This window comes from Triturus cristatus, chromosome 6, assembly GCF_964204655.1.
Source record: "Triturus cristatus chromosome 6, aTriCri1.1, whole genome shotgun sequence".
In the NCBI taxonomy this organism is placed as follows: Eukaryota; Metazoa; Chordata; class Amphibia; order Caudata; family Salamandridae; genus Triturus; species Triturus cristatus.
Window position 1 is genome coordinate 619709182 of NC_140589.1, and position 16534 is coordinate 619725715.

General features: G+C 49.5%; 1 protein-coding gene across 2 annotated transcripts in view; it reads right to left on the reverse strand.

The window, feature by feature from the left end:
• LOC146817656 (thiosulfate sulfurtransferase/rhodanese-like domain-containing protein 3) overlaps positions 1–15995 on the reverse strand; it is an 82261-nt gene extending 66266 nt beyond the window's left edge. The window contains exon 1 of one of the 2 annotated variants that reach the window (XM_085611111.1): positions 15597–15995. In XM_085611111.1, the coding sequence (XP_085467237.1) occupies positions 15597–15744 (148 nt within the window). In that variant the 5' untranslated portion in view covers positions 15745–15995. The remainder of the gene's footprint in view (positions 1–15596) is intronic. The other variant, XM_085611113.1, reaches the window with a different exon arrangement.
• Between the last annotated feature and the right edge of the window lie 539 nt (positions 15996–16534).

Below are 16534 nucleotides of genomic sequence, written 5' to 3' on the forward strand. Positions count from 1 at the left end.
GGTCTAGCTAGTGCTGCTTCAGTATTTCAAAAACTCATGAAGGAAGTCTTGGAGGGGTGTTCTGGAGCCATTGCTTTCCAAGATGATATTTAAATTTTTGGGAAAGACATGGAGGAACATGATAGAAATTTAGAAAATGTGTTAAATTGTGTACAAAATAAAGGCTTAACTCTGAAATTTTCAAAATGCAAATTCAGGCAGAACAAGGTTGAGTATTTGGGACATGAGATATCCAGTGAGGGCATCAAACCTAAATTCAACCATGCGGAAAGTATCTCTAATGCACCTGCATCTACAACAAAAGAACAGCTGTTCTCTTTTTTAGGCTTAACAGAGTTCTACAGTAGATTGTACAAGATTATTCCTCCAAAGTACATCCTTTAAGATTGTTGTTAAAAAAAATGTAAAATTTGTGTGGAGTAATGAACAACAGTTAGCTTTTAACATGTTAAAAAAGGAATTTATATGTGCACCTTTTTTTAGACCTTTTGCAATTGGCAAAGAATGTATTGTAGATGTAGATGCTAGCAGCACAGGTTTAGGTGCAGTGTTAATGCAAAACAACAAAAGTGATGAATATATAGTGTCTTACGCCTCCAGAACGCTACGTGGTGCAGAGTATAACTACTCCACCATTGAAAAAGAATTGCTAGCATGTACTTGGGCGGTTCACCACTTCCTCCAATTTTTGTGGGGTACCAAATTTCGCTTAAGAACAGATCACAAGCCCCTGATAAATATGCTAGCGGCTGGTGGCGGCAGAACACTTACGGCACGGCTAGCTAGATTAACGGCAAAGCTACAAGAGTATCAATGTATAGTGGAATACATTCCTGGACGTATAAATGTGCACGCTGATTGTATGTCAAGATTACCGTTGCCATTTGGCGCCAGGCGCTGACACGAATTGGGTGGTGGAACGTGCTCACGCGGGAAACCCCCCTGTGGCACAATGGGCGACTACCACAGATGGCGGCCCTGTCCGGGTTTGAGGGGTGGGATCGGCTAGGCATCTCCACCATAGGCGATGTGGTACGGGGGTGCGCCTTGAAGTCCTTTCAGGATCTACAACAAGAATTCAGCATGCCCCGGACACAGTTCCATAGATACCTTCAATTCCGCCATGCACTCTCCCCCAGCCTAGAGGGTTTGGATTCCATAGCTGAGTTTAGCCCTGTTGAAGCGAAGCTCTTCATGGGGGATCTCCAAGACCGAAAAATTTCCAAGATATACAGAACACTCGTCATTCACAGCTCCTCCTCGCTCCAGTATCTAAAGGGGAAATGGGAGGGAGATGTTGGACCCCTCAATGAGACGGACTGGATGGAGGCGCTGGCCTCGCTCCGGGGGGCAGCCATAGGTATTCGACTACGCCTTATTCAATTTAAATACTTGCACAGGGTTTATTTTACACGTAGGAGGCTGTGGCAGGCGGGACTGATCGCATCTCCGGAGTGTCTCCGATGTGAGCGGGAGGAGGGCTCCTTCTATCACACGGTATGGCTCTGTGTTTCATTATCCCGTTTTTGGAGAGGGGTGCTGTCCTGCCTATCCGAGGTGTTGGGTTGGGATCTTCCCGCAGACCCTAAGCTGACACTCCTGCACGTCATGGCTGATATTGGAGAAAACATAAATAAGAGGGACCTGCTACTGTTGGGCCTCACGCTGGCCAAGAGGGATGTCGCCCGGGCATGGAAGGCTCCGGTGGCTCCCTCTCTGAACGTGTGGAAGAGGGGTCTGGACTTTAGCATGGGTTTGGAGCTCCCCATATTTGCAGCCAGGGGGTGTCCACGTAAACATTATAAGATATGGAAGCGTTGGGCAGATTACAGGGGTATCCCCCTGGAGCCAGTCCCGGAGGAGCAGGAAGAGGGGTCCCTTTAGTTCCCCTGGGGAAGGAGGGCTTAATCTGGGCCCGGGGTCGGAACTGTCTAGTCTATGCTCATACAGGATGTTGCTTGTTGCTCATGGTTTGGTGCGGTCATGGTTTGGTGCGGTCGGGGGGGGGGGGGGGATCCGGGAGTTGGTGGGGGGAGGGGGTCGGGGGTCTGTTTTTCATATGTAAATGTACAGATATTTATATAGCGCAAATCACCAACCGGTCTCTAAGCGCTTGCTTAGGAAACCCGTCCTGGTATTCCCCTGTGAGATAACCCAGCAGGGCATCCACAAGGTGAAAGCCAGGTATCCCGCCGCTAGGGGCCATTGTGGAGATTAAGCAAGCTATTGCCCAGAGTGTGAACCCATGAATCGAGTATGCACTGGAGCGAGAATTATCGAGTCCATGGACAATTTTATGGACTCAAGACCCAGCCGAGCCGGGAAATGAACCCTGGTCCCGGGCTGACCTCAGCTTCCAGGTCTGCCTACTCTAACCAGTGAGCCACACTTCTCCACATATGAAGTGCATCTTCCAGTATTTTACTAATGTAAAACGTCAATGATATCATGGTTGTAATGCTTCGGCAGATACCTCTGGGATTTCAGGGGCCTGCAATTTATGTGTTTATTGACGAATGAAAACTATTTTTTTTTTTTAAAGATTACCGTTGCCAAATGTATCTGACCCAAACAATACTATTGAGGAGTGTGATGTAGCTTACACTATTGATGATGTCAACATTGGTACAGATACACAATGCAAAATTATTTCTGAAAAAGCATGGGAAGATGCTATGAGTGAGGACTGCAATTTGACTGAAGTGGTGACGTTTTTACAAAATGATTGGCCGGACGAAAGAAAATTAAGTGGTGAGTTGAGCTCATTTTACACAATCAAGGATGAACTTATGTTATCAAATGGCATTATAACTAGAGGGGATAAAATTGTTCCTCCATGCAAACTTAGAGAGAGGATTATGACCATAGCTCATGAGGGACATATGGGTATGTCTAGCACTAAAAGACGGATAAGAGAATTTTATTGGTGGCCTAGTGTTGACAGTATGGTTGACAGATGGGTTAGAGAGTATCTTCCTTGTTCCAAAAGTGACAAGTCTGTCAAACCATTGTCTGTGGAAGTAACTCCTATTGAGTATGCTCGAAGAAACTTGGTGTTGACATCATTGGTCCACTGAGTCTTTCCTCAGCCAAGGATGTATTTGCCTTAGTCCTGGTGGATTATTTTTCTAAATGGCCTGAGTTGAAGATTGTGTATAAGATTACTTCAGCCCAGGTAATTGAATTTTTAGATGACATTTTCTGTCGCGAAGGTCTGCCTGCAGAACTTGTTTCTGACAATGGCCCGCAATTTATCAGTAGGGAGCTTGATCTGTTCCTTGGTAGATGTGGTGTTGTGCATAAAAGAGTGTCTAATTATAATCCCCAGGCAAATGGTCAAGCAGAACGCTTTAATAGAGTTGTTAAAGAGTCTATTCAGCTGGCCATTAGGAGTGGTATTGAGTGGAGAAAGCCTTTACTAGCTACCTTGTTGACTTATCGCACGTCTGCCAATTCTGTTACAGGTTTATGCCCTTTTGAAATGTTGGGTGGTAGAAAACCTGGTTCCAAACTCATGGCTTGGTGGTTGAAAATAAGTAACTCTTATGATTCTGCTATGGATTTGTCTCAAGTCAGGGAGCGTGTTCAAAGCTATCAGGAGAAAATGAAGAATGGTTCTTTTAAGCATCAATTTACTAATTCCAAAGTAGGTGATTTTGTTCAAGTTAAGCTTGGTGGTTCTCTTAATAGGAGGTGGTCTAAATGGTCGGATCCGGTTAAGGTGTTGGAAGTGTTCAGCAAAGCAGTGAGAGTGGATGGGGTAAAATTTGGAATTTCAGGCGTATATCCATGTGCAGATTTTTGAGTAAGAGAGAACACAATTTACAAACTTTCTCCCAAAAAGTTGATGAATGGGAAAATGATTTTCAAAATTTTTGGGACACATAAGATGGTACCAATTCTGATTTTAATGTCTCTGATTTGTATTCTAATAGTACTAGTGTTGAACGTAGTTCTGATTCCATTATCAGTCATGAGAATACTACTGAACAATCCACTGAACAATGCAGTAGTACTTCTCTACCTGATAGCCATGTGGCGGAACTGAGGAAAAGTTCTGGTATCAAGAATCCACCTGTTAAAATGAGAGATTTTGTACAATTGTAATTGTTTAATGCATTTTTTTTCTTAACCTTTATCTCTGTAACCCGTAAAAAAACCTCCAGGTTTTTTTTATTTTTTAATGGGGAAGGTGTGTAGTGTCTCCATGTTGGAAATGGTCTTGGAATGTTCTTGAATTCCTGGCCATGGAGATTCTATACGGGCGGTTGGGCAGAAGCTGGATGACATTTCTGTGCTGTGGTTGTATAAACTGTTTCCTCCCAATAAATATATCTTGATGACCTACGCTGAGTCCATGGTACTTACTGCAAGCATGAAGCGTGAAAAATTATGACTGGACAAGTAGGAGTATTTACAAGAAACGGACATTGCGCATACATGAGAAATTACGCTTGACAATCACAGAAACCAATTAATGGGCTTGGAGATTGGATTATTGACTTGTGTGGTGTTGATATTTCAACCCTGGTGGGGAAATCTGTGAGTCATCTTAAGGAGTGGGAATTAGCTGAGCATCTGTCGTAGATCTTTATAGCACAGTGACTTGATACAAGAACAAGAATATAAGCTTTGAATACAAGGGGAATAGAATATCAAAAGTGCAGCCCTCAAATACTAAATATTCTATGTTGGTCAATAGGCTGGTCTGTGAAGAAAATAAACAAAAACTATTGATCTTTAGTGTCCAAGAATGGAGGCTAGTGAGCCAACTTCATGACTACTTTGTCCTGCCGTATTCAAGTCTTTAAAGCACCACACTACTCTCCAGCATTCACAGCTGAACGAGGCAGTTGTGAAGTTAGCAGTAACCTCCTGACTATTTGCTGGCGAGAGCGACTGGGGATTTATCAAGCGGGCCAGACGCATGGTTGACTGTATCAGCATGAGTAATAACAGAGTTTAACTAAATGCTGCTAAAACTTAAGTTGTAAGCTACTCCCTATGCCATTTAAGTAGCTTACCACCATGGGTGCCCAGCTAACAGCTAAACTAGATAGTCCAGCGGTTCTTAACCTGTTGTCCGGGGACCCTTAGGGTCCGAGATACCTCCGACGCGGGTGACTATCATGCATACGCGTCGGGCAGGCATGGTCCGAGACAGGCGTACGCCTTGGCCATTGAATCGTATGGAGACGAGTGTGTGTGTATTTTCAAAATAGGCGCTGTACAATCAGTTGACCGGGCCGGGCGCACCCATTGGCTCTGGACTGTCATGGAGACAGATGCGGATTCAAAACTTGTATGAATTGTGCACTGGAAATTCAGTTGGATGCCTACAACAATGTTGCAATTTCAAGTGTTTCATGAAGGTGAAGATTTGAACGATGCGGAAGGCGTGTACGAGTCATACATTTCCATGGATTGGCCAGATTCATAGAATGCAACCGTGTTGGACCTACCACTGGGGACACATGGCACAGAGTCTGCCTCTGCAGCACAGATATAAGGCTGACTGGCCCCCAGGGAGCTCACTTGCCTGCACTACATGCTCCTGGACCACATCCCTGCTACCACTGCTGCTGTCTCTGCATCCTCTGGCTCCTGCTATGGCACGTACTCTGGAGAGGGCCCCAGCCTTCAATGAGGAGGAGAACCAGACCCTGCTGGATGGGCTCCTTCCACAGTACAGCAAGCTCTATGGGAAACCTGGGGAGCAGGTGAGTGTGCAGTCCACTGCCTTCCTAATTATGCATGTTGTCTGACTAGCAGTACTAGCAGTGTGTACACCTGTGGCAAGCATTCTCGCTGACTACTTTCATCCACCAAAGTGTGTAGGTACATGTAATGAACAGGTGTCCTGCTGCTAAAGTGCATTAGTGAAGGCTTAAACTATCCAGGCATTGTTAACATGTCAGACATGCAGGTGATTTGTCCTTCCCCATGGTTGCACTACCTGTGTAACTCATTTCCCTTTGTGATGATGACATGTATATCCAAATGTGTGCAGCACAAATCTGGGGCATGTGTGTTAATGGACTTTAACTTTGTCATCCTCACAGGTTGATGCCCACCAGAAGCAGGAGATATGGCTGACCCTCACCCGGGCAGTTCGTTCAGTTGGGGTCTACAAGCGCCGGATCCGCAACTGCCAGAAGAGGTGGCAGGACCTTCGGGGCTGGACCCGGAGGATAGCTAGAGTCCAGCTGAAGCGGTCACCTCCACGCAGGAGGGGAGGACATCGGATCCTGACCCCCTACATGCTCCGGATACTGGCAGTGGTCTTCCCGGACCTGGATAGGCAGCTGAAGGCCAGACAGCAGCAGGAAGGGGTAAGTCCATGCCTAATCTGTGTACTATGTCTGACATGCTAATTGCAGTCTTTTGGCCTGGTCACAATTCCACATTACGTAGGTCTTGTAGTCCAATACTCAGGTCCCTCAATTGTGTGATGCACCCTCCTCATCTGTTCCACAGGTGTGGCCCCTACAGTCTGTTGCTTGTGTCACTAGGGCACTGTGTCCCTGCAGTCAGCTATGCTTCATCTACCGGACCGCAACTGTTCCCGTGACTCTGTTGTGTGTTTCATGGGTGGGTCAACTGTTTGCCCAATGCCTGAGATCTGACATGTGATCTGTGTGTGCCCTTGAGATGTGTTCCAATTGCTGGTCTGACTCGCCACATTTGGCTGGGGTATTCCAAACAAACCCATGCAGCAGGGGACTCCAATTTTGGGGCCTCAGGAGTATGTATATCAAGTATGTCACACTTGCTTAGCCACCTGACTACTGTCCAGGGCCAAACACTGTTTCATGTAGACCTGGGCAGTCATTCCTCCTCAAGGGCATTTAGAAACACTCTGTAATCCCACTCCTGTGTATTAAATTACAGGTTGTGCTTAGTGACATGTGCCCTCAGGTGTCTGCCTCTGTGTCATTGTGGTGTGGCTTGTTGTTACGTACAACTGGGGTGTACATGATTCAGAGGGTCAGCAGGACATCTGAGATGTGACTGTGAGAGACAAGACCTGTGTGACATATAGGTGTGTGATCATCTGACAGCGCACAATGGTGTATGCAACTGTGTCCTTCATGCAGCTGGGTTACATGGATGGCAGACTGTGATGTGTTAATGTACAGGGAGTTGTGTTTGCAGAGACTCATATGTCTGATTTGCATGATGTGGGGTCTTCTGGGTCCTGGATATGTTGTTTGCAGGGGATGGGCAAGTGCACCGGTCATCTGCAGAGTTACCTTTACCCCTGAGCTAGGATTGTGAGTCAGTGCATATTGTTGTTGTCTGGATGCCCTGCCCTTGTGACAGGAGACAGTGTTGACTGACTTTCCAGGCATCCCATTACCATTGCATTTAACTTGCTATGAGTGATCCTGCATTGTGTTCAAGTGTGCACCATGCACCCCATTGTGGCATTGCCCATCAGGACATGAGAACATCATAGTGTGTGTTGCTGGCATGCATCACAAGCATGTGAAATGAGTCTCTGCCCATCCCTTCATCCGGACACCTGTACTGAGTCAGTAGCAAGAGATGTGCTGTGTGTATAGTGACATACTCCTACATGTTCACTTGCATGTCCAACTAATGTGTGGGTGGTGCATGTCGGCACATTGGGGTATTAGCATCCAACATGCAACAGACATATGTGTGCAAGTCAAGGAGGGATATGTGTGCCATGGTTGATGTTGAGAATGACAATTGGCTTATTCTAAACAGTGTTGGCACTTTGAGCTGTGTTCAGCTGATGATGCCAGGGCTTGCCCTGTGATGTGATGTACTCACTGTGGTGTGTGCAGTCGGTGCAGGTGACTGATGTTGTTCTCTTACTTCCTATTCCTATCCAGATACATCCACGGCCACTGGAGGGGACAGCTCCACGGACCAGGAGGAGCCACAGAGCCTGACAGGGACAGAAGGAGAGGAGTCGGGGGGACCCAGTGGCACAGAGGGCGAGTGAAGCCACACAGAGGAGTCGTCAGCACCATCACCCCCAGCTGAGGGCCACAGCAGCTCTGAGGATGACTCCCTTGTGGAGGTGGGTGTCAGCACCCACCAAACTCCAGCTAGTGAGGCTGTCCCCGCCACCACCACCACCATCACCACCCTTTCATCGGCTCCCATTATAGAGGTCCCTGTAGGCTCCCGTGTTCGTGAGCATGTCTCCTTTGCGCCAGGCACCGCAACCCCTGCCCCTGTGTCCCCTGCTGCCCTGAGGGAGGAGTCTGTGGACTTACTTAGACAGATCCATGTAGGGCAGACGTCGATGCTGAAGGTCCTCCATGCACACACAAGTCTGTTGACGCAACTGGTGTCGTTCATGGAGGACATTTCATCAGGCATGTCTGCCCTACAGAGGACCAATCAGTCCATGGCCTCCTCCCTGACAATAGCAGTGTCCCTCCTCCAACAGTCCCTCACCCCTCCTACCCCTGCACCACCCACGATTCCTAGCAGCCTACCTGTCCCAAGCACACTAACACCTGCACATTCTCACAGAGACACAGACACGGGCAGCACACAAACACCCAAACCAAGGTCTAGACGTGCACACAAGCAAGCGCAGGAGACTGATACCACACTCACAGGGGCTGGTTTGCAGACACACACACAGTCATCCACAACCACTCCGCAGTCCTCCGAAACCTCTCCCTCCCAGCCACCTTCCCTTGCCTCACCTGCAACCCCATCTCCCCAGAAGCTCTTCCTCTGTGACCATGGCCTCTTCCCCACTGACCCAGCAGATCCTGATTACAAGGGGAAGAGGAAGTCCCCACACACAGAGGGGAGTGCCCCTCACACCCGGACACCCTCCCCCAGACGCAGTCAGACTGAGACTCCCACCCGCAAGTCCCCCCGGAGCCGTAAGAGCAAGACCCCCCCCCCGCCACCACGCAGCTCCAAGGCAAAGTCTCAGTCCTCCATCCCCCAGGCCACCACTCCAGAGGATCCCCCGCCACTCCCTGCCCCTGGTTCCCCCACCCACAGATACACCATCCCCAAAATGCTACGGCCCTCCCCCCCTACCACTTGCTCCTCTACACCTGGTCAGACTGTTAGTGCCACTGATGTGGGGACCTTGTCCCCCCCCCCCCCGTCCTGCCGACCTCACCTGCACCCCATTCCGCTCCCATGGATGTAGGCACTGTAGTGGAGTCCACGACCACCCTGTATGACTTGGGCACTGCAGTGGGGACCCAATCCACTCCATCTGACCTGCCCACTGGAGTTGTGCAGGCACCCACCCCATCTGAATTGTGCCCCACAGTTGTGACTGCACCCACCACTTCAGTCAGCTCCACTGCAGTTGCAAGTGTCTCACCTGCATCCACCACCTCTTCACTGCCTCCTTCTGCTGCGCCCTGATCCTGTCCCTGCGGTGCCTGGCCTGCCCCCATGTATGCCCCTCCGAGGGGATGACCCCGGTCCTTAGCAGTGCAGGCAAGCAACGTGTGACAGTTGTCACTCTAGTTCACTCCTTGGCATTTGGACATGGACTGGCCATTGGCCTTTTGTTTGAACGGACATTTAACTTTTAATATGCTGAATAAAGCTTTTTTCTTTATCCCTGTGAACTTGATTTAGCTGTACATTATGTTGATGATGTTTAACATGCCCTTGCACCTGTAATGCTTGGTTTCCAATGTTGAATACTGATGTGTTGATGTGAGGTACTCCATGTGAGGTACTCCATGTGGAGATATTTATCCTATTCTGGTGGGTATCCATGTCATCCTTTGCAGCTACCTGGGTGTGTCATGATCAACTATTTGTGGACATCTCTGTGAACATTTCACTTGCATGGTCACATCTCTGGCTTGCACCCATGCACATATGATGTGCTTCCCATTGTCCAATTTGTCAATTTCACAGACTTTGTGCGCATCACCACTGGACCTACAGGTGTGGGCATCATTGGTATAGGAGCAACTGGGTCCTCTGTGCAACTTGCTAGACATATGTTTTGAGTATGTGTAGATGACTTAGGGGAGACTCACGTGCCCAGGCTGGTGTGACCAGAGCCTTCATTGTGTGGTAACTGATGGCTGACTGACCAAGTGTTCTGCTGTCATGAGTGAGACGTGCTGTGAATATGTTTGGCACAGCTGGGCTTCCACAGGAGTTGGGTCCCCTCAAGTAAGTGTGTTGTCCCGTGACATAGCCAGGGCCCATGGTGTGTGTTGTATGAGCATGTGTGTGTCCACATCCCTTTTCATACACAGGCAGTGTTCCCTTGATATGTTCCTGTTGTTGATGCTTGCTGAGTGGTACTGTGTTCATCCCGCTACTTTGCCATGGGCTACCAGATGTGTGTGTGCATGAGACACTACTGTTAATTGGTGTATCATCATTGGGATTTGTCAGTTCTGAGTGGTGATGATGTTGTCAGACACAGATGGGACACAGTCAGGGTTCCCCAAGGCACTTGTTTATTCGCAATATCATGTAGTTGTCCCTAGGTGGTACCTTTCAGTGACTGAGACATGTGTATGTGTGTGTGACTGCTCCCACTTGTCGGGTTCAGGGCTGCAATGTTGGCAGGTGTCAGCATGTGTGCCTTGTGGTTCTCCTTGGCTTCTGCATTGTCCTGGGACTGTGGCAGGTATTCTGAAGGTTACGTGAGCTTTGACGTCATGGCCATGTACCGCATACTATGCAGTATGTCTGTCATTCCCCAGGGTTGTAAACTGTCCTTGTGTGATGAGTCTGTGCACCTTAGTTCCTCCCAACATTCCTGTGTTTGTCATGGGTGCATGTGCAATGTCACCCGTCCATGTGGGCTTCACAGATGCACATTGTTGCAGTTCAGGGTGTGTGGTGTTGAAGGTGGACTGATGTACATGTTTGCGTGGATGGTCCCCTATCTCCCGTTTGTCCATGGATGAGGGGCCATGAGTGATTTGTGTTTGTGTATGTGTGATGTACGTTTGTGGAACAGGACACATGTCTGGGTTTCCCAGTTTGTATGACATCTGCCTTTGTCATCACAGTGGAGGCGTCATGCATGCTTGTGTCACCCCAATGTCTGGTCACTGGGGGTAGTGCTGTTGTGTGTCAGTCTCTTGCTGTGTTAGTTGGTGTTCATTCAAGCTTGTGTCACATGCGTATGTTGTGCTCCCTCTTATCTCACAATGCCTGATTGCCCACTAAGGGTGTCCCAATGATGGTTTACTTTTGTATGGCACTGTGTCCACATCTGTGTCACTGTGGTTCAGCCCCCTCATGTGTTGTGTAGTTGCCTGGGGATACTGAGACACACACGCACACATGTTGTGTCAGATGTGCAGTGTGAGGTTGCCTGTTTGTGTTTGTGCATCTGCATCAGTGCATTGGTATTGCTGTTGTGGCCCTTTGTCTGGATGCTATTTCCATGATTTTCCCTGCTGTCCCTGTGAGTCATATCACATCATTGTGCACATTCATCCTGGTTGTTAGGTGCCATTGCTGGCATGGAATGGGAGTTTGTGAGCTGACACCTACAGTCTACACATGTTGTTTTGATTGGTGTGTCTATTTTCGAGATGTGTGTATGCTTTGTGATGGTCACTTCTGCTCTTGTGTCATTGTACACTGTATGCATTGTCAGCCCCCATGTGTGGTGCTTGTCTGCACATGGCCGAGAGTGTGTTATGTTTTCACAGCACTGTTAGCCTCACCACATCTCTGTGGGAATGGGACACAACCACTACTTCACCCCAGAAGTGTTTAATGTGTTGGGAGCAGGGATCATACATGCTGTTTGTTATTTGCAGCTTTGACCATGATGACACTTACCTTTTGGTCACTGTGATGAGGGGGGTTTAGACCCCATCACCACAATGCTCAACATCTGCTGCAGTTTGGAAGCCCACACTTAACTTTTGTTCTACACAGTGAGGGGGTGTTCTTTTTACATTGACACAGTGCTATAGTGATGCTTGCCTTGTGTAGGGCACACTCATGTGTTGGTCACACATGTGCTGTTAGTTACATTGTATGTTCGAAGTCATAATCACTGTTGAGGGCATTTGTCACAGACTACACACTGTTGTCATGATGTTAGGGGGGGGGTGTATTTTGCTGACATACCTAATATTGGAGTATGATGGATGTGTGGCGCATCACCCATCCTATGAGGGGGGGTGGCAGGGGTGATGGGCAACAGGTCCCCTATGAGTGGGGGTGGCAGGGGTGATGGGCACCAGGCCCCCTATGAGTGGGGGTGGCAGGGGTGATGGGCAACAGGTCCCCTATGGATGGGGGTGGCAGGGGTGATGAGCAACAGGTCCCCTATGAGTGGGGGTGGCAGGAGTGATGGGCAACAGGTCCCCTATGAGTGGGGGTGGAGGTAGTGATGGGCAACAGGTCCCCTATGGGTGGGGGTGGCAGTACTGATGGGCAACAGGTCCCCTATGGATGGGGGTGGCAGGGGTGCTGAGCAACATAAGCCCTATGAGTGATGGGCAACATGAGCCCTACGGCTGGGGGTGGCAGGGGTGATGGGCAGCAGGTCCCCTATGAGTGGGGGTGGTAGGGGTGATGGGCAACAGGTCCCCTATGGCTGGGGGTGGCAGTAGTGATGGGCAACAGGTCCCCTATGGGTGGGGGTGGCAGTAGTGATGGGCAACAGGTCCTCTATGGATGGGGGTGGCAGGAGTGCTGGGCAACATAAGCCCTATCAGTGGGGGTGGCAGTAGTGATGGGCAACAGGTCCCCTATGAGTGGGGGTGACAGGGGTGATGGGCAACAGACCCCTATGAGTGGGGGTGGCAGGGGTGATGGGCAACAGGTCCCCTATGGCTGAGGGTGGCAGTAGTGATGGGCAACAGATCCCCTATGGGTGGGGGTGGTAGTAGTGATGGGCAACATAAGCCCTATGAGTGGGGGTGGCAGTAGTGATGGGCAACAGGTCCCCTATGAGTGGGGTGGCAGGGGTGATGGGCAACAGGTCCCCTATGAGTGGGGGTGGCAGGGGTGATGGGCAACAGGTCCCCTATGGCTGGAGGTGGCAGTAGTGATGGGCAACAGGTCCCCTATGGGTGGCGGTGGCAGTAGTGATGGGCAACAGGTCCCCTATGGATGGGGTGGCAGGAGTGCTGGGCAACATAGGCCCTATGAGTGGGGGTGGCAGTAGTGATGGGCAACAGGTCCCCTATGAGTGGGGGTGGCAGGGGAGATGGGCAACAGGTCCCCTATGAGTGGGGGTGGCAGGGGTGATGGGCAACAGGTCCCCTATGGCTGGGGGTGGCAGGGGTGATGAGCAACAGGTCCCCTATGCGTGGGGTGGCAGTAGTGATGGGCAACAGGTCCCCTATGGATGGGGGTGGCGGGAGTGCTGGGCAACATAAGCCCTATGAGTGGGGGTGGCAGTAGTGATGGGCAACATGAGCCCTTTGGCTGGGGGTGGCAGTAGTGATGGGCACCAGGTCCCCTATGAGTGGGGGTGGCAGGGTGATGGGCAACAGGTCCCCTATGGATGGGGGTAGCAGGAGTGCTGGGCAACATAAGCCCTATGAGTGGGGGTGGCAGTAGTGATGGGCAACATGAGCCCTATGGCTGGGGGTGGCAGTAGTGCTGGGCAACATCAGCCCTATGAGTGGGGGTGGCAGTAGTGATGGGCAACATGAGTCCTATGGCTGGGGTGGCAGTAATGATGGGCAACATGAGCCCTATGGCTGGGGGTGGCAGTAGTGCTGGGCAACAGGCCCCCTATGGGTGGGGGTGGCAGTAGTGATGGGCAACATATGCCCTATGGCTGGGGGTGGCAGGGGTGATGGGCAACATAAACCCTATTGGTGGGGGTGTTAGTGGTGCTGGCCATGCAACCCCTATGGTGGCCTGTTGTTAGGGGCCAGGATGTGGATCTCCTGTGTGTGTACCATTTTGCGGGTACGTGTCGTTTGTTTGTGTGGTAGGAATCTGACTTACTGCCTGCGCCGTCGGCGACGGTTCCTAATCCGATCATAGATGTAGAGTACTGGTATGACTTGCGCGATGGGATTCATGATGTGTTTGTGTCGTACACGCTGCTTGTTGCTCCGTCTCGTACCCGCTGCAAGCTGGTCCGTCTCGTAGCCGTGGATTGAGTTGTGGCGCGAATCGTAGCCGATATGCTTGTTTTCCGGATGCTGTGACGTGCCGTACGTGGCGACCCGTCCAGCACTTAGGAAGTACGCATCGTACTTGTCAGGGCGGAAACTGCTATGGATACTCCTTCCGGGCGACTCGGTTCGGAGTTACGGCTCGGACGGAGAATGGAGCTTGAATCACAGCCTATGTGTCGGTCGTGTTTTTGGCAGTTATGCGCATCGTACTTCATCTACAGGACAGACCGGCTACGGGTACGTGTCAGTCGCATGGTAAGGCTACGGACAGCTCTCGGAGAGCTGTCCTACCCGGGATCGGAATCGACCCCAAAGTGGAGATGGGATCAGCCCCAGAGTGTTTGTCTGTTACATGTATTAAAGTTATATGTGACAACTCTAACAAACGTGAAGATCTGAGTGTTAAACAAAAAGATAAACATGTCATCCAATTCAGGACAATTACTATTTCATTAAGTAACATTTTCCAAAACACGAAATTTCTAGTTTGGGGCAGATGATCAGGCATGGTGCAAATATGTTTTCGCCTGGAGTGCTACATGAGCAGAGACTGACCCTGGAAACATACCACAGCCATATATATTTTTACATCTCCAAATCATAAAGTTCTAACGTTGGCTGCCAGGCTTCCTTTAACCTTGACTGACTGGCTGATCACATGGACCATGATGTTTGTCAGACTTTTAGCATTTTTTCCCAAAACAAGGCAAGTCTCTGCCTGGCACAAGAATGTAGCATGTCATTTTTTACCCCTAAGTTTATTCCTCTGGGTCCTCTATGTGTGTGGATACTAGACATGCTTACTTATGCATCGAGGTTCTGGTCTCACTGCACAGAAGTGGAGCACCCAATGTTCTCCTAGAAGCTTTGTATGCTTTACACCCCAGTTTGTTAAGAAAACAGCCTCAGTGCCATAGGGAAACATATCACAACCATATATTCTTAACATCTTCACATCCTAAGGATTCTATCGCCGGGTACCAAACCTCCTTCGCCTTGATTGGCAGCTCAAAAGTGAAGGTGCGTCACCACCACGACTCCAGAGGTGCCGTGCAAAACACAGAAATGGGCATACGAGTCCACCCTGAAGCGGTATGGCGCAACTCATAGTAATGCACATTTTTAAAACCAATGTTTAGGTTTATAAGGTAAACGTTAAGACCTTAAAGGTCGTGCCTGCTGTAACTGCTGCGGATTTAATGTTAAAAAAAAGTTTATTAAAATATATATATATATATTTAAAGAAAAATGTAACTTGCTTTTACCGAAAACTACGGGATAACCTACGTTGAGGTTCGAAAGCAGCCAAGGAATTACTGTATACGGCATGTTGCCCATTACTGTTACAAAGCTGTGTTTTTCATTTCGCCTGCTAGTCCCTGCCGTGTCTCAACCACAGGATCCCCACCCCGCCGTACCTGGGGTCAAATACACTTTCCCTGCTGCCTGTCTCCTCTTTCCCCCTCCTAACCGGAAACGCACGGTGCCATCTCTCACCCGTACAGTTTCGGCACTGTCCGGAAGTTCCTGTGACCGAAGACAGCGGTCTCTTTGCAGCAGCCACCGCCGCCGCTCCACGAATCCAGCCTACCCTCCCTCCAGACCGGGCGGCGGCTCCAGCCAGGCGCAGCAACAAGGCAGACATCTTCAGTGGAGGGCACAGGAAGCACGTAGCTCTCCACCCCAACCCCACGGTGACCCTGAGCAGTGGGCTGGCCCGCCTCCAACACGCCTGCCTGGGCCTCCGAGTCAATCTTTATTGGAGGGAGGGTGCACACCGTGTTGTACGTGAAACAAAATAAGGAAATGTTGAAAATGTACATTCAGTGCTAGCACTCTTCTGTCCCATTTTGAAGGCATCGAAGAGCTTGACGTGTATACCAACCGAGTTAATCTTTCCCAGAACGGAGACTGGCTACTTCAATGAAAGATGAATGGGGCGTCTGGAGGACTGGAACGTTGAAACTTGATAGCTTGTCTGGTTAATGTTTCAACCTCTCGTATACACAACGTGAAAACAATGATATGCAGTGACTGTGTTTGACATACAGAGACAGGAGTACTGATTCACAAAGGTGTTGGTAATAGTCATAAGCAGAGGCGCAGTTACCAGTCGTGCAGCAGGTGCAGTGGCACCAGAGCTCAGGGATGTAAGCGTCCCACTGCACCCCAATTATGGGCGTTTTTACTACCAGACCTAGAGGATGGAATCATTTTCCTTGATTGGCCACCCTTGTGAAAACAGACACCCTTGCTACGCCAATGGTAATAAGTTACTTCTACTTGTTGCAACTGTTGACCAGGTTACAAAACCAGCAATCCTCATTACTCCGAGTCCTTGATCTTCTTCGCCACAATCTTTACATAGTAAGCATTCGCTGCTGCTCACATAAGTTTTACGCCAGCCAGTCAAAATATTCCGATCCCATCAGTAT